Source organism: Fistularia commersonii, chromosome 16 (assembly GCF_037954325.1).
Source record: "Fistularia commersonii isolate RoL2024-O1a breed Wild chromosome 16, RoL_Fcom_v1.0, whole genome shotgun sequence".
Classification (NCBI taxonomy): Eukaryota; Metazoa; Chordata; class Actinopteri; order Syngnathiformes; family Fistulariidae; genus Fistularia; species Fistularia commersonii.
Window position 1 is genome coordinate 2079715 of NC_141299.1, and position 24884 is coordinate 2104598.

Here is a 24884-nt window from a genome sequence, read left to right on the forward strand (position 1 = left end):
CCCTAGTGTCCGTAGGTCAGAAGTGCAGCCAGGCGCCCAGACCCCCCAAAGTGGAAACGCAACAAAAACACGCAAACACGCCTGCAATGTGATCGGGCTGCGGGGGATTAGTCACCCCATAATGCAAATGTTTGGCAGTCGTGGGAGTATAGTCTCACCAGCGTCACAGAGGTGGAAAAATAAACCAGGCCCGGGCCGCGGCCGTACTTTCCTGCGGAAGGGGATATCTGAGGAGCTCTTTCTCCCGCTTGGACGGCGGCCTGACCGCGACCTTCACCCTGCAGCCACCGCTCACACTTTGGATCTGAACGCCATCAGAACACAAACCGGTCTCAAAGCAGAGTGATGTTTTCGTGTTTAACCGGCATGGCACGCTCAGATGTGTTTATCTTTCACTATTTATTTCCATAGTCATTTGCTCAGAATCAAAATAAACTTGAGGAGCAATTCGGGGGATCTTTGAGAGATTATTATCATTATTACTGCTTTGATTATTAGTAGCATTACTCTCCTAACTATTACATTGCATTAAAACGTATGTTACGAGATCCATTTGTTGCCCGTGTGTTTGTAAGCTCATTTCGGTCAAATGTGGAAAATGAGTTGTTTTCCTCCTGTCACTCACCGCAAGAGCAATCCTGAATACGAAAGGTCAACTTGTCTTCCAAAACAAACGTCCGTGCCAGAGACACTCCTTCCATCTTCCTCCTTCCACCTCAGGAGTGACAGAGGAGACTTTTTCCACCTTGGATCATGGTTGGCAGCGCCTGGATATCCTCTGCCAATCACAAGTTACAGCCTTCGGGCCGTCGCCTCGAAAAACCGCCGCCGACGTAAAACAAAAACATCGACCTTTTCCGCCGCCGTTCCATAGGCGATTCATTCATTCATGCCTCCGCGCCCGCACGGGGTCACGGCGGGGTTGGAGTCCGGTTCCGTCACAGGGACGCACACGGAGTCATGCAACCGAACACGGACACCGGGACTCCAAGCAGGGACCTTTTCTGCGGCGCGCTGCGCCACCGCGAGGCCACGGCCGCCACAAACAACCACCTTTGGATAAAATGTTCCATTTATTTTGTGTCGGCAACATATTTATTATTTACATATTTGCAGTTGCATCCAACTTTTTTTTTTCCATCCAGAGAATTTATATAATCATACTTTGTTATAATATAACTTAAGGAATATGACTGTTCTGAAGGACTGTGACTCTGGCCCACTGTAGCTGCCAGTCGACGGATACGCTGACGGAGGATAAACATACAGCTGTGTGAACGGTTGCAAAACATAAATACTTCTTTAGACTGAGTTGCTGCAGAACGTATAGTCCTCTGAAAGTATAACTTACTGTTATACAGTAATGTGAAAAACAAATAGGATATAAATTAACATACACTATGCTGCCAATATATACACAGGAAAATGTAAAAACGTACTGATGACTCTTGCAGCACCAATGATAGGGTTTCCCGGGGGGGGGTCGGCGGGGGAGGGAGCCTACCACATAGAAGCAAAAGCTACAAAAAATATGTAGTGTATCAAAAAAAAAAAAAAAAATGGTTCATAAATTAGAAATGACCAAATCACACAAGTACTTAAAAACAACACAACAAATCTGGATGTAACCGGTACATACATACATACATACAAACACAAGGCAAAAAAAAAAAAAAAAAAAAAACAACCAAAAAACAACTAGGTTGACAGTAACTATTCTGGGAAGCCACGAGCAGGTAGAGGTAGAGCACAGTCTGTCCAGGCCGACCCGGCCGAGACACAACGGGAGGAGAGTCGCACCACATCCACATGCTATTGCACTCATAGAAGTTCGACAGTGCTCCTACTGGAGAGAGAAGGGGGGGGCGCTCCTTCAAGCCGGAGGGCTCTGGGCTGTGTGTGTGTGTGTGTGTGTGTGTGTGTGTGTGTGTGAGGCCCGGGAAGCGTGGGTCCATGCACAGCCAACCTGAGCGCCCTTTGACTGATAACTACAAAAACAAGAAATACGTGACGCGTTTATTCGATAAATATGGATACACACTATTCTCTCTGCCTTGGCCTCCATGTTCCACAGGAATCATCTTCTTCCAGGACGTTCTGTGAAGGTGACGGCCGCCTCGTAGTTTACGGAGCTCTCGAGAAAGGACGGCGACGCGGGCGTCAGAGGAAGCACACCGGACCCACCTCCACGTGGAGCCGACGGCGGGGGTGCCAAGAGGGGAGGCCCTGCACGTCTACAATGGGCAACTGACGGCTATCCTGAGTATGGAAGAAGAAATGAGACCGGTGCCAGCTGCCATCTTGGATCTGAAAGGAGACAGGGGAAGGAGGAAATGACTCTTCTGCGGCTCAAACCTGGAACCGGCAGGGAGATGTTTGAAGAAAACCAGATGTAAATGTCAAAAAGCAATCATGAAGATTCATTTCGGGCCATGTTTCTGTCAACGGTCGCGCTGGACGGCGGACACGCGGCGAGGAGGACGAGCTGCCATCGCGGGACGTCAGGAGGTTCAGACCGAGGATACCTCGCACATCTCGGGCAAACTGGCAACCTTCCGGTCGGAGGAACACCCGCTCCGCACCAAAGATCCAAACAGTCAGTAAATGCAAAAAATATACACGTACGATATCACCGAGACTACTGATTTGATGTAAATATCTTCTTCTCCTGTGAGCTCCTCCCTCAGCCAATCGCCCGCCGCCATCCGACCTTCTCCTCTCACACCGAATAACTCCCTGTCCTCTTCCCCTCCATCCACAGACCTCCTCTCAGACCTTCCAACCTCAGCATCCTTCCACCCAGATCTCCTCCGTCCCTCCTCTGTCCACGTCCACCCCGTCTCACTCTATCTCCAGAACATCTACCGAGCGCCGTCCCTCTGATCCTCTCCATCCTCCCCCCTGCCGAAGAGGAACGTCCACGTCTTCACCTCTGCCCCCCCGTCTTCTCCTCAGCGTCTCCACGCCGGACGCCGTGGCTGCTCTTCGCCTCCGTCTCCTCCACCTTGGCTGATACCCTTCTATCACACATGCAACAAGAAGACCTCCTCATACATCATTCTTGCGTTAATCCAAAAACCGCTCCGTCTCCTCGGCTCCGGTGAACTTCTCCCCTCGGAGAAGAGCTGGAACAGACGGTGTCACTGAAGCCTTATTTGGAAAATATTTCATCAGAGTAATGTGTGTGCTGCGTCATCAGGGCCCCGAGAAAGGTAATTAAGGGAGGAAAATGCAGGGACCAATACAAACATTCAAAGTGTCAGTCTTTCCTCTGCAGGAAGCGCAGAGGCGGCCAGCGTGTCGCTGAGCACGGCCTCGTCCGCCATCGGCACCTCAACCTTCAACGGCAGGGAGATTTAAAACGTAGTCATTCATTCATTCATTATTTACACGCTGGCGGGGTTGCGGAGGGCTGGAGCCGATCCGAGCCGCGATTGGGCGAGAGGCGGCTTCGGGATTGGACCGATCACAGGGCTTCGCCGAGAGACCCGCAGCCATTCACCCTCTCAGCCACGCGTCTGGGCGATGCAGGGTCGCCAGTGAACCTCCTGCATGAGTTTGGACGGCAGGAGGAACCCTGAGGAAAACACGGAGACTCCACCTAGGAACACCTCCGGTGGGAATCCAAGCGAGGGCTTTTGGCTGCGAGGGGGCGGAGCTAACCTCGAGCTAACCTCGGACCGCTCTTTGGCGCGGAAAACAACAGCAGTCGTGAGTTTTCATCCCGAGCGGAGTTGACCTGAGGAACATTTTCCCGATGTTCCTCGGATCTGCTCCGCAGCTTCTGCCTCCATGCATGGAGCTCCAAGGATCTCATGTGTGGTGTGGTTACAAACCTACTAGCGGTACCTTTTGCTCGCTCTAAGCGATCTCAGGCAAAACTGTTCTCAGTTCTGCTACCTCAGTGGTGGAACAAACTTCCGGAAGCAACAAGACTAGCATCATCTCTCTCAACCTTCAAGAAACAGGTAAAAACTTTCTCTTCACGACTATTTACTGCGCTGATGCTTGAGCTGCCCCAGATCAGGTTAGGCACCAAGTTAGGCTATGCAGTGTGTGTGTGTGTGTGTGCGTATGTGTACGTTTTTGTCTTAAAAAAAACAAAAAAAACAAAATTAACCCTAGCTTACTGTTCTGTATTTCCTGTGCATCTTGTATTTGCAAGTGTTATTTGCAGTGATTATGTCCTCTATTGTAAGTTGCTTTGGATAAAAGCATCTGCCAAATGTAATGTAATGTAATGTAATGTGATGGTGCAAAAGCTGTAGAATCTGACAAAAACAAACGTTGTTTATGAGAACCTGCTCTTTACCTTGCACTCATCTTGTAGCACATGTGGTTCAAGTAGTGTGTCTCTCTCAAACATCTGTTTGTTCCAGCCCTGAAAGCGAAGTCTGGCGCCGTCCCCTGGTCCGGGGCCAGCGGGGCCGAGGCCGTCCGTCGCGCCGTCGGGAGGATCAGTCAGGCAATGGAGCGTGACACTGTGGCTGGCCTCGGCGCTCAGCAAATGGAGGAACTTCATTTGGACTTCCCCGGCGCCGAACACCATCTGCGGGGACGGAGAGCAGACCGCCGGCTCGTCAGTCTGTCATCGGAACCGTGCGGAAGGTTAAAGTCCCCCCGAGGGAAAACAAACGACAAAAAGGAGGACCCCGGTTGTCGCCGGGGTTCTAGTGAGCACACGCTAATATACCGCCGGTCGGATTCTCAAATGTTTCCGTGACGAGCCGCCGTTGTTATCCGTTGGTTACCTTCTCGGAGTCCGGTGGGTGAACGCACGTCTGACCCCCGGCGGTGAAGTTGCAAAACACCTCCAAGGCGTCCGACGTGCAGCCGAGGTTCGGGTCGATCCAGAACCAGCCTGAAAGCGCGAGAAAAGACCTTCCTATTGATATTCCTATTGCACGGGACACCTCACTTTCTCACCATCTCTACTTCTGGAACCATCCCAGACTTTTCTGTCTCTGAAATAGTTTTGCATTCTTCGTCGATATTGCGCACAGCCTTTACTCATTTCCTCGTTCTTTCCATGCTTAGCAAATGTTTCTGGCTTGCAATGCTGCTTTGACAACTGAATTTGTGGAAGGATCTGATGTGACGCCGCGTTTCGCTCACCGTCCTCTAGCGAGAGGTTGCAGGCCAGCAGATCTCTGCAAACCCGCGCCGGGTTCTCCCTGGTGCCCAGAGGCTTCTTGATGCCCTCGATCACGCTGCTCAGGTACCGTAGCGTCTTCAGGATCTCCGAGTTCTGCTCCGGGGAGCCCGTCTCCGTGTTCTGGAACGTCTGCGGGATGAAGGCAATCTGAATTGCATTATCTGAAGATATCGTGCGATATAGACTTTGCGTGATTCATCCATTCCCAACGGTTTCCCACCTCGGTCCTGAGGACGGCGTCAACGCCAGAGGGACCGTAGTCTGCAGACTCGTCGTATATCAGCCTCTGTGGAGCGCAAAGCAACATTCCCTGAAAGGTCTCCACCGTCCACCTGGAGGAAGACGTGAACCCGCCTGGCTCCTTCGCCGGTTTTGCAAAAATAAACCTGAGATAAATTTTGGAACGGCAGTGGAAATTTGCCCTGCATCAATAAACACTCACATTCCTGACTCCGGTGGACGAGGAGGAGGAGGAGGAGGGGAGGAAGAGAGGAAGAAGAAGAAGGAGGAGAAGAAGAAGGGGAGGAGGAAGAGGGAAGAAGAAGAGACAAGAAGGAGAAGGAGGATGAGGAAGGGGGGAGAAGGAGGAAGAGGAGGAAGAAGAAGAAGATAAGGAGGAGGAGGAGGAAGAGAGGACAAGGAGAAGGAGAAGAAGAAGAAGTAGAAGGAGAAGGAGGAAGAGGAGGAGGAAGAGGAAGAGGAGGAGGAAAGGAGGAAGAAGAGAAGGAGAAGAAGAAGGAGGAAGTGGTGGAGGAAGAGGAGGGGGAGGGGGAAGAGGAAGAATAAGCAGAGGAGGAAGAAAGGAAGAAGAAGAGAGGGAGGACAAGAAGAAGGAGGATGAGGAGGAGGAGGAGGAGGAAGAAGGAGAAGATGAGGAGGAAGACAGGAAGAAGAGAAGGAGGAAGAGGAGGGGAAGGAAAAGAAGGAGGAAGAGGAGGAAGAAGAAAGGAGGAGGAGGAAGAGAGGTAGAAGAAGAGACGTAGGATGAGGAGGAGGAAAAGAAGGAGGAGGAGGAAGAAGAATAAGAGGATGAGGAGGAGGAAAAGGAGGGGGAAGAGGAACAGAACATTCCACCACACATAAACATCAGTTCTGAGATGATGCATGGAAACCAGAGGACACGTGACGAGTCCACGGTTCCTCGCTCATCACGGCTACTGAAAGCCCTGCAGGTCCAGCTGAAGGCCCTTCCGAAGAAACCGTGCGGCGTGGAGGACTCACCGATGGTCCCGGAGCTCCGGGGGGGCCCTGCGGCGGGACGACAGAGAAGAACCAATGAGGGGCATCGAAAGAAGAGGTCACCGGCGAGAAGGTCGATCTACAAAGTCCCGATTTTGTGTCGGTATGAGTGTTAGCCCGCGAAGAAGGCGGGTGCCGTAGCGACAAGCGGGCACGATGATGGCGACTGCGGCTGCTTCACGAAGACCGGCGGAGGTTTGTGTTATAACGTTCAAGGCAAGGTGGAGAAGAAGGAGGTGAGAGCAGCCGTGAGGTCTGCTTTGGAAACACCGAGGAGAGGACGAGAGGCGAGCGTGAAGGTGTGGACGTTCATCTTTAGGAGTGAGAAGGATGGAGAGGATTAGTGCATCAGAGGGACGACACATGCAAGATGTTCTGGACTGAGATGGTTTGGACACGGAGACGGGAGGGATGGAGAAGATCTGGGCAGGAGGATGCTGAGGTTGGAGCTGCCGGGCAGGAAGTCGAGAAAAAGACCACAGGGGAGCTTCATGGATGGAGGGGGAAGAGGACAGGAAGTTAGATGGAGGCAGGTGATTGGCTGAGGGTTAGATGGTGACAGGCGAGTGACTGAGGGTTAGATGGAGGCAGACGATTGGCTTAGGGTTAGATAGAGGCGGGCAATTGGTTGAGGGTTACATAGAGACAGGTGATTGGCTGAGGGTTAGATGGAGACAGGTGATTGGCTGAGGGTTAGATGGAGACAGGCGATTGGCTGTGGCTTAGCTAAAGACAGGCGATTGGCTGAGGGTTAGATTGAGGCAGGGGATTGGCTAAGGGTTAGATGGAGGTAGACCATTGGCCGAGCACTCACTCTGGGTCCTGGACTCCCCTGCGGCCCCTGAGGTCCCTGAAAATCAGACACAGACAATCAGAGTGGAGGTTGAACAGATTGGAGATCATTTCATCGTTTTCACTGCTGAGCTAAAGGTGCTAAAAGCTAACCCCCCGACACACACACACACACATGCGCGCACACACTGTTGTATGTCTTGTGCTTGCAGAGCGTCCACTTGCAAACCTGCGTGTGGGAAGCAACGAGGGATTTGGCAGCACCGGGAATCTCATTTCAGTTTACATTGCAGACCGAAAGTGCAGACGGCGCTGCGGCTCCCCACGCTAACATTTTGACAAGGCATTTCCTCCAGGGTGTTGACACAAGAGGCTAAGGGAGTGCTGCGCGGCCCAAAAGCGAGCTCCACGGGACGCCAAAGAGCAAATTGTGTCACTTGACAGTCAGTTGTGCAAAGCCGTCGCTTTCAAATGCTACTTTCTCCACCGGCACCGGGCTTCTGGGCCTAGCCGACGCGATTTCTGATGTTTTTTCGCGAGCATGACGGTGACGTAATCGTCGGGATCGGGTCTCACCATTTCTCCGCCGCTTCCTTTGGGACCCCTCGGCCCCTGAAGGACAGGAGAAACAAACATTGTGTCCATCTCAGCCTCACATAATGGCATCTCCGTCCAGAAGGATGTAGCAAATTCTTATTTTTGTGATTCTGATAATTGCCTCGTCGTTAAATGGTTTTGTTTTTTTTTTACGTACAGGTTTTCCCATCGGGCCCATCTTCCCCTCGGGTCCAACGGGTCCAGAAAACCCCTGAAAACAAACAGAGTTGAATTGGAGTTGTGTTCAACGATTTGACTACAAATATGGCTGCTCATTCACTCCGTGGTGGCTCAAGAGAAGGTGAGATGGCTTTGAGAAAAAAGCCAAACGTGCCCCATCGTGACATTTTCAACGAGAGGCCCCATGTGGATCTCCAGATCTCTGGAAACGGTGATATGAAAGGAGCGCCCCCTCCAGGAAGTGTCTTTAAACTGCAGCAGCATCCAGGACCAGGAATAGATTTGATACCTCTGTTGCCATGGTGATCAGAAGATCGGAGAGTCAGATGAGAGCTGAGCTTGACACTTCCCATAAGGGCAGATACTAACGGACATAAGACATTGGGGAGAAGCCATCTCGACTCATATCAGGTGCTTTCATTCATGAAACTGCTGACCCTGCAGTAAGTAGGGCTCCGGCCCAATCCCAGCTGTGATTGGGTGGGAGGCGGGTTCCCTTGGACCAATCACAGGGCCACATGTAGACAATACATGTTCAAATATCTGGACAACGTAGGGTCTCCAGTGGACCTCCTGCACGTGTTTGGACTGTGGGAGGAACCCCGAGCAGACACGAGGAGAACATGGGAGGCTCCACACAGGAAGACCTCCGGTGGAAAACCTTCTCACATCAGGGAGGAGGGGCTAATCTCCGCTCCGGAGGCGGAAGACTCGTCGTGAAACTCACCAGAGTGCCAGTCGGGCCTTTTGGGCCGAGGAACCCTTTGTAGCCCAAATCTCCGTTCGGCCCCTGTTTGGAGAGAAAGGGCGTCTTGTGAGCGGCGGGGAGACGGGAACCGAACATCGTCCGTCCGTCCGGTGTCCAAACGTCTCACCTTAGGTCCTGGAAAGCCGTGCAGACCGACCATTCCAGGGTCCCCGGACTCACCCTGCAGGCAGAGCGAACGGCAGGTGAGAACCTTTACCTCGCAGGGTGGAAAGGAGCAGACCTTCACACTCGTACGCCATTCCGGACGTCCTCCCCAAGGTGTGTGTGTGTGTGTGTGTGTGTGTGAGTCTGATTGTGTGTGTGTGTCATCCATCTTCATTCACTTCACTGTGTAAGAGGATCTGCACTCCGTTTCATGGACATCGGTGAAGATAAGCAGGGATTGAGGCGTTACATAAGTAAAGTGGAGCACCTTCTTTTTTTCAGGTCTCCGGAGTGCGAGGACCTTACATAACTTGGCCCGAGCAGGCGGAGAGTTTCCAGCCCGGTCCTTCTCACTGCCTCCTCGGTGGAAAAGTGTCAGGCAGGCACATTCTTTGGATCCTGCCGCAGACCGGCCAACTCAGGGGCTACTCTGAGAGGGGCCAGGGGACGGATCCACGCCGGAGGAAAACACCCTCTAAGCTGTCCTCCGGTCCACATCTAGGACAGTGGTTCTCAATCTTGTTGGCGGTACCGAACCCCACAGGTTTCATACGCGCATTCACCGAACCCCTCTTCATCGGAAAAATAAAACGTTTTCAAATTCAAGACATCGGTAAGTGTTTTACCGTTGAAGAAAAAGGAAGCAGGCATCAACATCACGGCTTGAAATCAGATCTGCAACTTCTTGAGCCAACATGTCTTCGCTCATGTCCTCTATTCTGATAACTTCAGCCGCTTTTCCCAGTATGATATTCGCCGTCTTCAACGCAGCTGGTTTTACGAGTTGTGTGTGCTTTGCGATCAGGAAAGCGGCTTGGTACGACGCCGTGAGGATGGGTTTGTCGATGGGTACAAAGACGAGAACGGCCTTTCCATCGAATCTGGCTTTATTTGTGGCGTACGTACCGGCTGTCCTTTGGGTCCCGGATCTCCGGTCCTGCCCTGGTCCCCTGGAGCCCCGTTCATGCCTTTGGTCCCGGAGGCCCCCCTGTCCCCCGGCAGGCCCCTCTCCCCCTGGACACGGACAGGTTGGTCGATTCATTTCACGTCCGTTGACGGAAGGCGGCGCAAACACGTTGGTTCTGTCTTAGTCACCTTCTGACCAGGGGGTCCTCGTTCTCCAGGCGCTCCGAGAAGCCCGGCCTCTCCTCTTGGACCTGGCCGTCCGGGGGGTCCCTCTGGGCCCGACAAACCCCTCTGGCCCTGGAAGAACAGAAGTTGCCGTTGACAGAATGTTCCCAGTGTGACGGGCCTCCATAGCTTTGTACATCTCTAAGATCGCACATTCACCTTCTTCTTCACAAATCACTGACGGGCCCAAAGTTCTTCTCATGAGAAGGTAAATATTGAAATAGTCATGGAAAGATGAAACCCGAGCTGTTGATCTGCAGCAGCCGGTGTGTTTTCTGATGCTTAAAAGCAGAGGGGCACGCTGAAGCCTGCCGGCCTCTGCTCCATCTCCTCCAGCGTGCTCCTCAAGTGCAGCAGCAGGCCACGGCGGCCACGGTGGCCACAGTGGCCACGGCTGCAGACCAGAGGCCTCCCGCCAGCTGAGCGCCTGATACTACAATAACACCTCAAACACCTCACATATGGCTTTTGTTCCTCCATCAAGATGATGAGAGCAGATAAGTCTGCATGAACCTGCTTAGAGTTACACTGCAGAAGGTTCACGAGAACACACACACACACACACACACACACACACCAGCACACACACACACACCTGCAGGCACTGGAACACTCTTGCATAAGAACCCCCCCAGACTAATGAGATCGCCTGTTGATTTAATTAAGACTGAACTAGTGTTCCAACTGGAATGTTTGCCGATCACACACACACACACACACACACACACACACACACACACACACAAGCAGGTGTTCTCATCCTGGACCAGCTGTCTGGACCCAGAGCTGTGAGTTCAGCACATTCATGCTACTATGAACGAGTGATTGAGTGAATAGCTGAACGTGCACAGGCAACTGTGCACTCCCTCCAACATGGCCGTCACAGCTCGCATGCTAACATGCTACCAGGCTAGCAGGATGTCATTTGAATAGAAAGCTTTCTTGTCATTCAATCTGTAATACAATGAAATGAAGGTGCTCCTTCAGTCACACACACACACACACACACACACACACACACACACACACACACACACACACACACACACACATATATATTCAACACCAATATAAATATGTTCTGTACATTTCCTGTGCATCATGTATTTGCAAATGTATTTGCAAGTGTATTTGCAGTCCCTATGTCCTCTATTGTAAGTCGCTTTGGATAAAAGCGTCTGCCAAATGCAATGTAATGTAAAATATATAATATAATATTTATATATCATCAATTATCTACCCTTCATTCTGCACTTACTCACCCATTCATTTATTCATGATCAACTGCTAAACCCGCTCTTTTAACCATTCATCCTCTCCCAAGACAACAACTACATTTATTTATGGAAGAAATGTACACAGGCAGCTTCCAGTAGTAAAGGGGGTGAAACACACACACACACACACACACACACACACACACACACACACACACACACACACACACACACACACACACACACACACACACACACACACACACACACCTGCATCATGAGCAGTTCCAGAGCGGGACACCATAGAACCATCTGGATTTGCTTCCAAAATTACACTTCCTGGGTTTTCGCACAGTAAGGTGATGTACAATGGCACCCGGAGAGAAAGCGCATCGCGCCTTCTGGCCGAGAGCGGCGGACACGTTCGTACGTGAAGCATCTGTAGCGGCTCATGATCGGTCAGCTTAGCAGAAAGACCTGGATCTTCACGTTCTTTCAGGATCTTCATCTCATCCTGCACTCAAACCCAGCTGTCCATCACAGGGACACATGGAGAGACCTCCAACATCGGCCTTTCACCCTCAGATGAGCGAGAGCGTGTCTCCAGCGAGCCTCTTGACTGTGGGAGGAACCCGGAGAACGCAGAGGAACAGAGCCCCGTCCTGCAGACTGATCTCGGCGCTTCCATCGGAGGAACCTGCGAGAACTCCTGGCTGCCAGACAGGAAGTGAGCTCCTCTGCGGCGACGGGCGACACATAACCCATTTTGGACAGTTTGATGAATCCGGCGCGTCCCGCCCAGCCGCACCCTCACAGGAATTCCAAAACTGTCTCCTCATCATGATCAAAAAAAAAGAGGTTTGTGGTCTCCTGACCTTCTGGATGACCCCCCCCAATAAATTATCCAGGTCAAACAGCTAAATTACAGGCTGTGAGATGGCGGCGCAGACGGGATCTGATGCCGGTGCTGATTACCTGCCGTCCTTGTTTCCCAGGTGGTCCCGGCGGGCCGGCCGGTGCCGGGGGGCCGTCCAACCCCGGGTAGCCGTCGCTCCCCGTCGGCCCCGGCGAACCCAACGGCCCCTGAAACACGGTCGAAACACAAGCCAAAATCAGACCGAAGGTGCGGCGTTCAGCTCCTTCCAGGCAGATCCTCCTTGCTCTTTTTTCTTTTTGTGTTGAGCCGCTCCAACACTCACCTCCACCCCTGGAGCGCCCGTCAGCCCCCTCGCTCCTTTCTTTCCCGCCGAGCCCTGCGAAAACACACACGGGAATTAAACCCAGGCGGCCATTTTGTATCTTCCTCTTAACGCCCCTGGATGAAAGCTGGAAATTTCGAAAGCCTGATTGAAACCCCTGCTGTTTCCTCCCCCTAATGACAGGGTGACATGTTGAATTTGAGCGTTTGGAAAAACACGCCGCACAACGTAAAAAGTTCGTAACCTCGCGAGGAAACGCGAGCGGAAGAAAAACAAGGTCCTCCTGCAAACGGCGTGGGTCTGCGCGGTACGAGGCCGTGTGGAGTCGTGCATGTATGTTCGCGGGGAGAAATCCCTGCAGGAATGCCTCGGTAAAGCCATTAATCTAAAGCAGGCGTACGGCAGATCCCTAAATGTTCCAGTGTTTTCTGGCAGCTGCTTCGTTTGACCGTTAAACTCCACGTTTCTCCTTTATTTCTTTCACATCCAGCATGAATCCGGTCCCAGCCGGGCGTTCCCACCGCGTTATATAACCGCCGCTGCGTGTGAGGAGGGGCCGCTAATGTATGGAAACCTGCAAGCGCTTCGCTAACGGCGGCGCGCGGAGCCGGGCCGAAGAGGCTCCGTGTTGTCTCGGCGTTACGTAAGGTCCGCGACAAGATGGAAGAGCGGATCCTTCTGGATGTGAAAGCTGGAAGACTAACGAGCCGGAGCGCGGCGAACATCTCGGACGCGCGGGTCTACGTGAAACGGCGCTCGTCTGGCGACACGAGGAACCCTGGAACGTGCGCTCCGGCCAAGTCTGCGGTTGGGCTTCGGCTCTGACGGCAAACGGGAGGATTTTCTTCTTAATCCGCCGCACCGAGTCTAGAACTGGCCCGACCCGAGCCAGATGAGGATGAACACGCACGTCGGTCCCGTCCACAACCTCCACCGAAAGGTTCGGAGAAGATGCGCGGCTTGTGTCGCACGCCGGGACTCACCGCCGCACCACTCTCTCCTTTCGGGCCCGGTTCTCCAGGCAGGCCGGGGGAACCCTGAGGAGACACAAACAACAACCTTGATAAGTCCCATGACCTTTGAAAATGTTTCATAGAAACCGAAGACAAAGCAAATGCAGTGCAGGAGAGATACCTAAGAACCCATTTTGGGTTCAACCCTATAAAATCATCGATGAAGTGCTTCCGGCAGAAACATCCGTTCATTCATTATCTCCACCGCTCATCTGGGGCGGGTCGGGCCGGGAGTCCAACCCGGCTGTGATTGGGCCAGAGGCAGGTTCAACCAGGACCAATCACAGGGCCTGATGTAGAGACATCCAGCCATTCACACATCTGGACACCGTAGGGCCTCCGGTGGACACCCGACATGTGATTGTGAGAGGAACCAGGAGAACCCTGAGGAACCCCACGAGAACATGGAGGCTCCACACAGGAAGGAACCCTGTGGGAATCCAACTGGGGACCTTCTGGCTGTGAGGCAGGAGCGCTGACCTATTAAATAGAGTTATATCTACAGGAATGATGCTCACTGGGACTTTCCGCCGTGAACACTTGTCTTTAAATACTCCCTGTGGCGTGATCTTCTTCTCCACACTGCTCGGTGGTGAGCTACAGGTCAGCTCACGCTCTCAGCAGCCCGTTCTCAATCATTTCCTCAGAGAATCGGACGATCTGACGGCGATTTTCCACGCAGCGCATGTACAGTGACCCCCTCGGTGTTTTCGTGCAAAAGGAAAATACGTTTTTTTTTCTTCTGACATACCGGTGCTCCTGGTGGTCCTAAAGCCCCGCGAGATCCAGCGGGGCCAGGGTGTCCCTGCAACACAGTTGGAAGACGCGATTACTGATTAATCTCCACCGGGATTAGCCAGACCCCCCCCCCCCCCCCCCCCCCCCGCTGCAGGAAGATTTAGCCTGGATGGGCCTCGTAAGGACGGGAAGGAGCGGCCCCGCTTGACTTCCCGGGTATTTCACGGGGCAAAACGACACGGCTGGCAGGCGAAGCATCGGCTGTTTCTGGCTCGACGGCCGTGCCAAAGCTGGAAATGGGTCGACTTTTATCCCCCGCCCTTCCCCGCTTTAACAACATTTTTTTTTTCCCCCCGCGCCGCGAGATAAAGAAAGAAGTTAATTTGTAAAATATGTGCGGCTCCGCTTGTATGTGTCCTCCAGGAAGGACACCGGAGGGGCCGGCCAAATTCCGGCGAAAGCTGAACTCTAGGAAAAAAGGGATGCTTTCATGGGCAATTTTATGGATTTTGAAATGTTAGTTGCGAACCCGGGGATTACGGCAAGACGGCGTGCGAGCGCACGAGGCCCGGCGCACGTCACCGACAAGTGGTCGGAATTAAGCAATCAACGCGGCTTCGCTCGACGCGCAGGTATACGAGTCCAAAGAATCCTCGCGTAGGATTTTCCCAAGATGAATTCCTCAGGATTGGGTAATCCCCGCAACATATGGTTTCCCTTTATCTGAGGCCGCGGTTGTTTAAAACGGAGCATCAAAAGAGGCCGAGCGTCGGCCCGCAGAAGGGTGATTGATTTGTTTTACGTGGAGGGGATTGTTTAGTCTACCTGATATCCTTCATCCCCCGGCTCTCCGCGTTCTCCTCGCTCGCCCGGAGGCCCCTGCGTGGAAACACACAAACACACGTGAACAAATGGCGACGCACACGTCGGGAAAAACCCCGCCGCGATCGATTCGCGAGCGGGTCCAGATAGATGGACGCGCCGAGATCTCGGAACCCAGCGCAAGGACGATACCACACTTAAAATGACAAAAATATATTTTTTAGCTAATTCTCAGGTCACTGCTTCATAATATTTAGATGTTTTAGCCACTCCTCAGGTCATTTTTGATAATAATCAGATATTTCGTCTCATTTTCAGGTTAATTCCAAAAAATATCTAGACATTTTTAGCGAGCTTCTTAATATTTGGGTTTTTTGCATCATTTTCAGGTAATTTCTTCGTCATAATTAGATATTTCTGCTCATTTTCAGGTCACGTTTAAGAATATTTCGTTATCTTAGGCCGTTTTCAGGCAATGTCCGATTCATATTTTGGGAACATTTTCAGTATTTTATTCAATATTCAGGTTATTTTGGCAAATTTTCTGGCAAGTCCCTCATAACATTCAGATATCTCGATTTATTTTCAGGTCATTTCTTGATCATTTCCAAGTGCTTAGCTGACAACGAGCACCGTTTCCGTTGCGGGTTGCCCGTCGTCGTCGTTGTGTGAGGTCTTCAACCGAGGTCCGACCCTGATGTTTGACCAACTCCTTGGCTAACTTCATTTTCTCCTTGTGTTCCTCTGGGTTTCCCTCCTCCCTCCACACGTGACACCTGTTTTCGCCGCTTCGGCTCAATTCAACTTTTAACCCTCCTTTAAGACCCGAACACGACACACATTGTCGCACAATAAGAGGCGAGTGTACTCGCGGTAAATATCGAGGGTTAATAGAGATTAACATTCACTTCCTGCAGGCGGCAGAAAGGTCTTTGAAGGGCTTGGACAAATCCGAGCGAGGGGCGTGTGAGATTAGGAAGGAAAGTGTAAAGGAAAGCAAGACCTACTGGTTCACCTAAGGGCCCTGGGAGTCCTGGGGTCTTATTGTCCTCGCCCGGGTAACCCTGGAAACGTGAAACACACACACACACAAAATCCCCGATGTAAGTATGCAGGCTGTGGATCCCCCCGCAAGAAAACTCACATCCATGAATCTGCACGGACCCAGGGAGTCCTTCTCAAACATCACTCCAGGTTACCTTTTCCCCTTTGGGCCCCGCCGGTCCGATCGGTCCGGTCTTGCCAGGATGACCCTACGCAGAGAGAGCTTATTACGCCAGCAACGAATCTCTTTATCGGTACGTTTCTTTTTACAAGCGGAAGGTGGAGGCCGCTTCGGTCGTGGGAGGTGGCGGAGCGAGGTTAGCTTAGCCCCGGATGTAAACGGGAATTGGAAATTGGAGTTTGTTGAAAATTTAGTACACGGAAACAGAGCCCGGAGGCAACGAAAACACACGCACACACAGCCAATACGCCGCTATTTATGTTCGTTCATTTCCACGCATTCCCGCCGTAATCCCGCCGTAATCTCGCCCAGGGCCAAACACCCAAACACGCGCTCAAACGCTCACCGAAATTTGCCAGCTTCAGAGCTCTGGAGCTGCAGAGCGCCTACGAGAGGCAGCCCATAAACACACACACACACGCTCATAAAAGGGCGCCCATGTCAACTTAGGGCGCCCTGCTCAGGTTACAGAGCGCGCCGTCCGCCGACGGCGTGGAAAGATGAGCCCATCGCCCGCAACCGGCCTCTTCCCCGTGTCGCGGAGGTTATTTGTGCGGTGCGAGATGTTTTCCTTGGCATTGGAAGCGGTAGCACGAGTGCTGCGACAGGAGAAACCTCGACGGCGTGGAGCTTAGGAGCCGCCGAGGTGCGGAAGGGGCTCAGAAGGACTTCCCTGTGGTCTCAACTCGAGCGATTTACATTATCAGGGGAATAATCCCTCTTTGGACGATAATCCTCTGAGGAATGCCTGCGGGAGCCGGAGCCCAAAGCTGGCTATCTGTTCGACTCCGTATTTTTAGACCCGGGTTTTGTGCGGTTCACTCGCCGCCGACTCACCGCGTATCCCGCCAGCCCCGGTTGTCCCTCCATCCCCATCACACCGGGCCGACCCTGCAAGCAGAGGAGAAAACAAACCAAAATAAGCGTCGCCCGAGCCCCCGTTTCAGCTTAATAACAGCCTCGGCCTGAACCAGACACACATGCGGCCCCGTTGCCGCTGGCAACGCTGTTTTGTGGTAGACGTGAATCTCAATCGCAACGAGGCCCTGCAGAACATCACCATGGACGTCCCGCTGTCTTTTTCTATACCTTAAACATTGGGATACAACAAATACACTTTATCACTCAGTCCACTTCTTGGAAGTGCAACCAATCACTTGTCGATGAATTTATAACCGAATGATTTCGCTTCACGCCAGGCGAACAGCTGAAGGTTCCCGATGGAAGAAGCTGACGTTCAAGGTGTCTACAACCTCCCAGGGAGCAGATTGTCCCGAAGAACAACTACTGGTTTTGTTGGACGGTTGTCGTCGGTTCGAACGGACTCGGTGATCTCTGCTAATCCCAACACGAGATGTGCCGGAACATTACGAGATACCTCCTGGAAAAAGATAGCGAGCAATAAGGAGAAGGTGGAACTAACTGGAGGTCCTCGTGTTCCCCTGGCGCCCTTCAGCCCCGCCTCGCCTGGTTGGCCGATGTCCCCGCGAGGCCCCGTCTCGCCGGGAAGTCCGGTGGGACCTCGCTCTCCCTGCCAGGAGACAAAGGTATCACCGCAAAGTTCCCGTTGCTCCTGATCTGAGACGCGAAAGTCTTATTGCTGCGCCGGAGGAGCTTCAAAAGTATCTTACCTTCTTTCCGTGACGCCCCCTGTTTCCGGGGGGCCCCAGTTTCCCTTCCGGCCCCTGCAACAAGACACTCGTCACATTATTCTTGTACACAACACATTGCTAAAGCGGACATTCGGTCTGTCGGTCCTGCAATGACAGCCTGGACAATATACCAGGTTTGGTCCACAGGACTACTTCCCGACTACTCCACGCATAACCTGGAGCCTCAGCTTTGTTTGAGAGAAGTGTGACCTCTACTGGGGCACGAGGGCATTATTCAGGGTACGGGGTTCAAACTGTCAGAACCCAGACAAGCGAGTCTGGGTTCCTTCATTCCATGACGGAGAAGATCCACAAACATCTTGACATATCTACTCGACGCTTGTGTTTGGGGACTCCGATGGTCCATTTGAATGCCGTCTTTGCTCTAAACCTCTTCTTTCTAATGAAATGATGACTCGGTGTCGGACGTGCGGGTGAACGTACACGGAAGCCCTGTTTCCCGGGGGATCCCGGAGGTCCCGGAGGCCCCGGGTCTCCTTCTACCCCCTTCTCCCCGGGCTCCCCTGCTGGTCCTCGATCTCCAGGCTCACCCTGAGGGACGGACGGCAGAACCCACAGTTAATCGGAAATTCAGCTCCAACACGTCTCACCAAGGGGATCAGCGGGTCAAACAAGCTCTGAGGGCGACAAACATTAGCGGTACATCGGTTTCATTTCCGGGTCCAAACACCGGAGATCCATCTCTAACTCCAGTGTCGCGATTTAGACAAGACCTTTCGGGCGTTTCATCTCAGACGATAAATTAACTGCGATCACCAGGACGTCAGCTGCCCTTACCTTGGCTCCGTCTTTTCCTTGAGGGCCGTCTTCACCGGGGGGACCAGGAGGACCCTGCAGACACAGAGCCGGTGAACACAAACTCATCTTCTCCCGCCTTCCGAAGACAATGTCTCTCTGTACTCGGGCAGATTCAGAGCTGCGGTTTTGCCCCCCGCTGGGAAAAAACGAGTTTCCTATTTTCGCCCCGGTTTGGGGGAAGTGGGGTTTGTCCTCTGAAACAACGGATTCCTCTGTGCTCGGTCAGAGGTCCTCCAATCTTCTCACTGCATCTGGACAAGCTAAAGCTAATCTAATTTGGGGGCCGTTTCTGAGAAAAGGGCACAATTATGGCCGTCCCAGATAATCACCGCCCCGAGCTTCCAAAATAATATTGATCCCGTGAGAGCGTCCGGCTTCTGAGCAAACATCTCCTGCCTCGGCCACGAACCGGAGCGTGCTCATCTGGAGCGTGGAAGAGACCGACCAGGGGTCCATCCAGAGGTCGCTCCGTGCTGGAGTCGGGCCTGAGTGAGATCCTACAAACCGTGAAGAAGCTTCTTCTCCTTTTCTTTGGGCTGCTCTGAAACCATCGGCCAACCACCTGCCTCCATCTGACCCTCCGTCTTACTCTTCGAGCCGACGAACTCCTGCTTTTCCATCCATCAACCTTCTCTGGTCTTCCTCCAGACCTTCCAACCTCTGCATCCTTCTACCCAGATCTTCTCATCCCTCCTCTGTCCATGTCCAAACCATCTCGGCAGGACTTCACCTCCAGATCATCTACCATGTGCTGTCCTTCTGATGGACACCTTCCTGATCGTGTCCATCCTCCTCGCTCCCAATGTGGAACCTTCACATCTCCATCCCTGCTTCCTGCCTTCTCCACGGTGTCTCCAGAGCAGACAACGTGGCTGCTCCCACCTCCAACTTCTCCACCAAGAAGCATTAAGACCCTATCTACTCAAAATACAATCTGGGCCTTCACCCAGAAGGAAGAGGTGGTCCTTACTGTCAATGCAACCACGTCATAGATCAGCCGGACCAGTTTCTGAAGGCGACCCGTCCCATAAACTCCGGCTGAAGGTCCTCTTTAAGGATCTTGCCCCCGACTGTCCCGACAAGCTTGTTCATCTTGCACGCCGGCTTCTGCTGCAGAGCATCTCAACACCGTACGTACCTTTTGGAGATACACGTAGACCACAAACCTTTGGGATTCACTTTTCAGCGCATAATTCTAACCAAAGTATTAGTGAAATTACAGCTCCCACGACCTGGAGGTCAATAGACCATATAAGAAGCAGCTTTGAATCTAGATGCCGAGCACCAGTGACAGGAGACCCTTTACCACTGAAGTGGAGATCATTCGCCGCATTGTCTCACGAGGCGTAAATGTATGTAAACACGACCTCTTCTCGGACTTACCCGTAATCCCTCCTGTCCCTGCTCCCCTTCCACTCCTGCCGGCCCCGTGTTGCCCTGCAGAGGTAAAAAATATCAAAAATAAAGCGTGAGGCTGCGGGAAAATCGAAGGAATCGGAGATGCCTGCGTGAGTGCAGCGGGTTCTCCGAGGAGCCGGAGCCGAGCGGGAGCCACCCGGGGCCACGCTTACGTAAGCCACAAATTGACCGAGCGCGTTGAAGGCCCCGCGCAGCGCCGGGGGTGCCGAGACTCAACTCCAAATATTTTCTAAAGTGCGGAGAGGTGGCGGCCAAGAATGCAGAGGTGGATACTGACCTTTGACCCCGGCTCGCCGATGGCACCTGGCTCCCCCTCTGAGCCGGGCCTGCCCTGCGGCGCACGGCGGGGGAAAAAAAAAAAACACCATTACTTCCAATCAAAACAGCGGGCGTTACCGAGTGCCAGAAGTGAGGAAAGTACTTCGAATCCCGGCTCTCCGACGGATCCCGGCTCTCCAGGGGGTCCCTTGGGTCCCTGCGGGAGAGGAAACATGAGCGGACGGAGAGATACGAGCGTCGCCTGTGGCCTCCAGGAGGCTCGAGGAGAGCCAGAACATCCAGAACAACACTTGTGAATGATTGTGTGACATCCGCGAGGGGGCCGCCACGTTCCCGAGACGTCCCCCTCCTGGGTTTGAGGAAATGAAGATCCAATGATCTGTTTGATACCGTCACCCCAGACTCGTGTGTGTGTGTGTGAAAGTGTGTGTGTGTGTGTCAGACGGTACTCACTGCCTCCCCCTCGGGCCCCCGTTCCCCGGCGCCGCCTTGAACACCTGCTTTACCCTGGAAACACACAAAAATAGAAAATAATAACAATTGGGTGTTGATTTGTGGGTTCCTGTGACATCAGCGTGGGAGAAAGTCTCCTTCCCCTCATTGCCATCGTAGCGGAGATGATCACAAACTGGATGAAGCGCAGTCAGACCCTTAGAGGTTCCACCACAGGTTTCCATGACGCCATTTTCGGAATGTTTTGAGCATTTGTGAGATCCAGCAGCGCCGAGCATCTGCTCTGGAGCTTGTGATGAAAGGGTTAAAAGCTGGGAAGAAGGTCTATGGGAAACCTCAGGCTCCGTTCATATCCGATGTGGCTTCAGGGAGATGCTCTCCGGCCATATTGGTGTCGACCAATTTGAAATTTGATAAGCTATGGTTTTCTGGAGGCAATTTGTGCAAGCACTAGATGGCGCTCTGCAACCAGGGTTACTGCTGGGGCTCCTCAGCAATGTGTGTGTGTGTGTGTGTGTGTGTGTGTGTGTGTGTGTGTGTGTGTGTGTGTGTGTGTGTGACATCTGCGCATCGTTTCGGCCGAGGCCGCGGGTCAAAGCCGCTGCAGCCTCTCTGGAAGCAGAGATGTTTCCCTCAGAGGTGTGAAGATCAAGACACACGGGGTCGGAGACATCGATCTCCGACGGACCGTCCTGGTTTTCAGCCTCCTGACCATCTCAGGAAACCAGCGGGTGCTCGTTGGAGACCAAGTGGAACTCCTCGAGGGCCAGAGGTTCTGAGCAGGAACCCAGACATGTTGGCGGCTCAACGTTGGGATCCGAATGCACTCAGAACACCTGCTGGTAAAAATCACAGGTCCAGGAAGAAGAAGGATCTGTCTGCGGGTCCGCGATTTCACAGCGGGAGATCCCCGCTTGGATGTGTGGAGTCTCCATGTTCTCCCCGTGTCTGCGTGGGGTTCCTCGGGGTTCTCCGGGCTCCTCCAGCAGGAGGATGTGAGGATGTCCAGATGTGAGGATGAGAGGGTGAATGTCTCTAGATGTGGCCCTGTGATTGGTCCAGGATCAACCCACTTCTTGCCCAATGACAGCTGGGAAAGGCTCCGCCCCCTGGGCTGCAGGCTAAGCGGTATAGCTAACGAATGAATGAATGTAACTTAGCATTTGAGGCTCAGATCTTTGCCAGAATTCTGCTAATCTGTAGGAGACGGATCTGAACGCCGGGCTTGGGTCCACACACCCAAACATCTTTGTTGTAATCACACTACTTTGCCTGTAGTTTCTCCTTCGAGACAAACACACTCACGGGATAAATCATTCCTATTCACACCTGCCGCTCCCCTTGCTTTCAAATATACTGCTCAAAAAAATAAAGGGAACACTTGAACAACACAATGTAACTCCAAGTCAATCACACTTCTGTGAAATCCTAGTGTCCACTCAGGAAGCAACACAGATTCATTTTGACTCATTTTAAGGACATTACATCAAAGTTGGATCAGCCTGGAGTTTGTTTTTACACTTTAATTTTGAGTGTGATTCCTAATCAGACCTCCATGGTTGATACAATTGATTTCCATTGATCATTTTTGTGTGATTTTGTTGTCAGCACATTCAACTGTGTAAAGAACAAAGTATTTCATTCGAATATTTCATTCATTTAGATCTAGGATGTGTTTTTTAAGTGTTCCCTTTATTTTTTTGAGCAGTGTAGTTGTTTCCAATGCAAATCTTATTGCTAAATGTGAGGATCTTCAGTTGATTTCTTTTGGTAGGTTCTACACTCACAGCAGGTCAACTCAATCATGCATTCATCAGCGTTCTCACACCCTTATAATATATACACAATGGAAAAATAAAAATAGAACATCCATCTGCTCCATCGCAGAGCTGCTAAGATGGACCGGCCGACGTGTCTGGAAGCGCCTCCGAAATGTCAGACGTAGGCTGACGTGCGATTAGAGAATGGAGAAAGCAGAGGCGAAGCTGGACGCGCAGGTGATGCCGAGCGGCGGCGCGTTTTCTCGGCGGACCCTCCCGTCTCAATGTGTTTTCGTTCGGAGCATCTGCTGCCCGCCAAGCAAGGAGACGGCGGCGCAGACACAGCCTCATTGTCGGTGAAGAAAATAATGTTCTCATTCGCAGAGGGGAAAAAAAAAACGGGCCGGTAATTCAGCGAAAAGGACAAATAACTGGATCTTTGATGAGGGTAAAAACCACAGACAGATAGAACGGAGAACACACACACACACAAGTCACAACAAATCAACGTTTGCCGTCTACACTGCACAGACGGTCCCGCAGGCACCAGAAGAAGAAGAAGGCGAACTCTCAGAAAACACGCCGTTACGTTCTGACAAACATCCCGGCGGCGTCACTTCAGGTGAATGTTCGGGCTCAAAGCACCAGAGGAAACCCAGCGGATCCAAGTTGGAGGCTCGACAGACACGAGGAGCGAGGAAGAGAAGGCGCAGCGGGGACCGTTGCGGTCGTACTCACGGGCTTTCCGGGAAGTCCTCTCTCTCCCGAGACGCCTGGTTTGCCCTGCGAACAAACAGACACGTCTCTTCAGGGGGTGAAGACGTTCTTTCTCTCCCATCTGGAGGTCACCTTCAACATCCTGACACTTTCAGCAGCGACCTAGTGAAGGCCGTTCGCCGTCTTACGGGAGGTATTGAGAATCGAGTGTCAGACCTTCTGACTTCGATCAATCGTTGAATTTGGATCGTCACCCGAGCCTCAGGCGTCCCTGCCGTCCGCTCCGAGGGAAACAGAGGATCTCCCGAAGCGATTTTCCGAGTTGTTTACGTTTCGCTCCCTATCCCACGTGTTTTTCCACGACTGGAAAATTGGTCCACAACGTTTTCTTTTTCTCTTTTTGAATCCCCGGGATGTGAAGGAGGTCTTATTTATGTGATCTCCAGCCGAAGTAGAACGGCGTAGTGCTGCTACACCCTGCTGGCCGCGCAGCAGGGAGCAGCGTCAAGCTACGGACGTTCGCTCGTGATCGGCAGTTCGTTTACAACCACGCCAAGAACTACATCCCGCAAAAAGCGATACTCGCTAACGGTTCAAATGACATCATGTTTTTTTTTTCCATGATGTCGCCGCGCATCTTCACGGGAGGGATTCCTTCAGATTATTACACGTTAAACGCGCACAAACTTGGCACTTACTATGAACCCCGGCTCTCCTTTGCTCCCAGGATCTCCACGCTCACCCTGGAAATGAAGCACGAGAGGGAAACGCTGAGGGACGCCGGACCGGGAAAGCGTTCTCGTAGCAAAACGGCCTTCGAGAGCTCCGTCCACTCATTCCGCGTTGCTGACGCTTACCTTGGTGCCCTCGGGGCCCGGCTCTCCAAGCGGGCCGTCGGGACCCTGCGGCCCCTGTGTGACAAAAACATATTTAGCGTCACCAATTCCCTCCGGACGGCTCCACTCGGCTGCGCCTCCATCGCAGGATTGGCCGCAGACGGATGATCCTGCCGCCCGTCCCCTGCTCCTTTAAGCTTCGCTTATCTCTCCCTCCATCGCGTCTCCCCTGCTCGTATCCTCTGAATGCGCCGCTGTCGGGTCTGAGCCTCCGGCCGCTCGTCCTCTATCCGGGCCTCTCTGATCTCAGAGATAACTCGGGGATGTTTCCCCCGGAGGGGCGGATTCCCCCATCTTTACAACCGCAGAGAACAGCCTGCTTTGTATTGTCAACAGAAGGATCTCCATTGTAGCATAGTGTGTGTGTGTGTGTGTGTGTTTGAGTGAAGAAGCGCCCGGTTAAACGGACGGCGCTTGTAATTCGCCGGCTTGTTTGTCCCACAATGACAACGGCCGCTATTAAACGGCAGCCCGCTTTGTCATCACCTCCCGGCGAGCTCCCAGACGGCCCTCGCTTATCACAGGGGAGATGGTGACGATAAGGATGATGGAAAGACGGCGTAAAAGACGCAAGTGACTCCCCCCCCTGCACCCCTGCAGGACGTCTTGACCCTATCTTCAAAGTTGAACTCCAAGATGCTCTTAATACCCTGCAGGACCACGGATGC

General features: G+C 52.6%; 1 protein-coding gene across 2 annotated transcripts in view; it reads right to left on the reverse strand.

Moving 5' to 3' along the window:
- Nucleotides 1–1072: 1072 nt before the first annotated feature.
- The window catches only part of col24a1 (collagen type XXIV alpha 1), a 74361-nt gene continuing 50549 nt past the window's right edge, over nt 1073–24884 (reverse strand). For both annotated transcript variants that reach the window (XM_086162032.1, XM_086162031.1), the window contains 32 exons: nt 24178–24231; nt 24019–24063; nt 23342–23386; nt 20844–20897; nt 20533–20586; nt 20389–20442; nt 20076–20129; nt 18672–18725; nt 18318–18425; nt 17853–17906; nt 17645–17752; nt 17059–17112; nt 16196–16249; nt 16004–16060; nt 15000–15053; nt 14188–14241; nt 13407–13460; nt 12424–12477; nt 12200–12307; nt 9972–10079; nt 9783–9890; nt 8839–8892; nt 8691–8753; nt 7941–7994; nt 7763–7798; nt 7209–7244; nt 6377–6403; nt 5376–5441; nt 5116–5284; nt 4752–4861; nt 4313–4549; nt 1073–2307 (listed from right to left, as the gene is read on the reverse strand). In XM_086162032.1, the coding sequence (XP_086018158.1) occupies nt 2161–2307; nt 4313–4549; nt 4752–4861; nt 5116–5284; nt 5376–5441; nt 6377–6403; nt 7209–7244; nt 7763–7798; nt 7941–7994; nt 8691–8753; nt 8839–8892; nt 9783–9890; nt 9972–10079; nt 12200–12307; nt 12424–12477; nt 13407–13460; nt 14188–14241; nt 15000–15053; nt 16004–16060; nt 16196–16249; nt 17059–17112; nt 17645–17752; nt 17853–17906; nt 18318–18425; nt 18672–18725; nt 20076–20129; nt 20389–20442; nt 20533–20586; nt 20844–20897; nt 23342–23386; nt 24019–24063; nt 24178–24231 (2388 nt within the window). In that variant the 3' untranslated portion in view covers nt 1073–2160. The remainder of the gene's footprint in view (nt 2308–4312; nt 4550–4751; nt 4862–5115; nt 5285–5375; nt 5442–6376; nt 6404–7208; nt 7245–7762; nt 7799–7940; nt 7995–8690; nt 8754–8838; nt 8893–9782; nt 9891–9971; nt 10080–12199; nt 12308–12423; nt 12478–13406; nt 13461–14187; nt 14242–14999; nt 15054–16003; nt 16061–16195; nt 16250–17058; nt 17113–17644; nt 17753–17852; nt 17907–18317; nt 18426–18671; nt 18726–20075; nt 20130–20388; nt 20443–20532; nt 20587–20843; nt 20898–23341; nt 23387–24018; nt 24064–24177; nt 24232–24884) is intronic.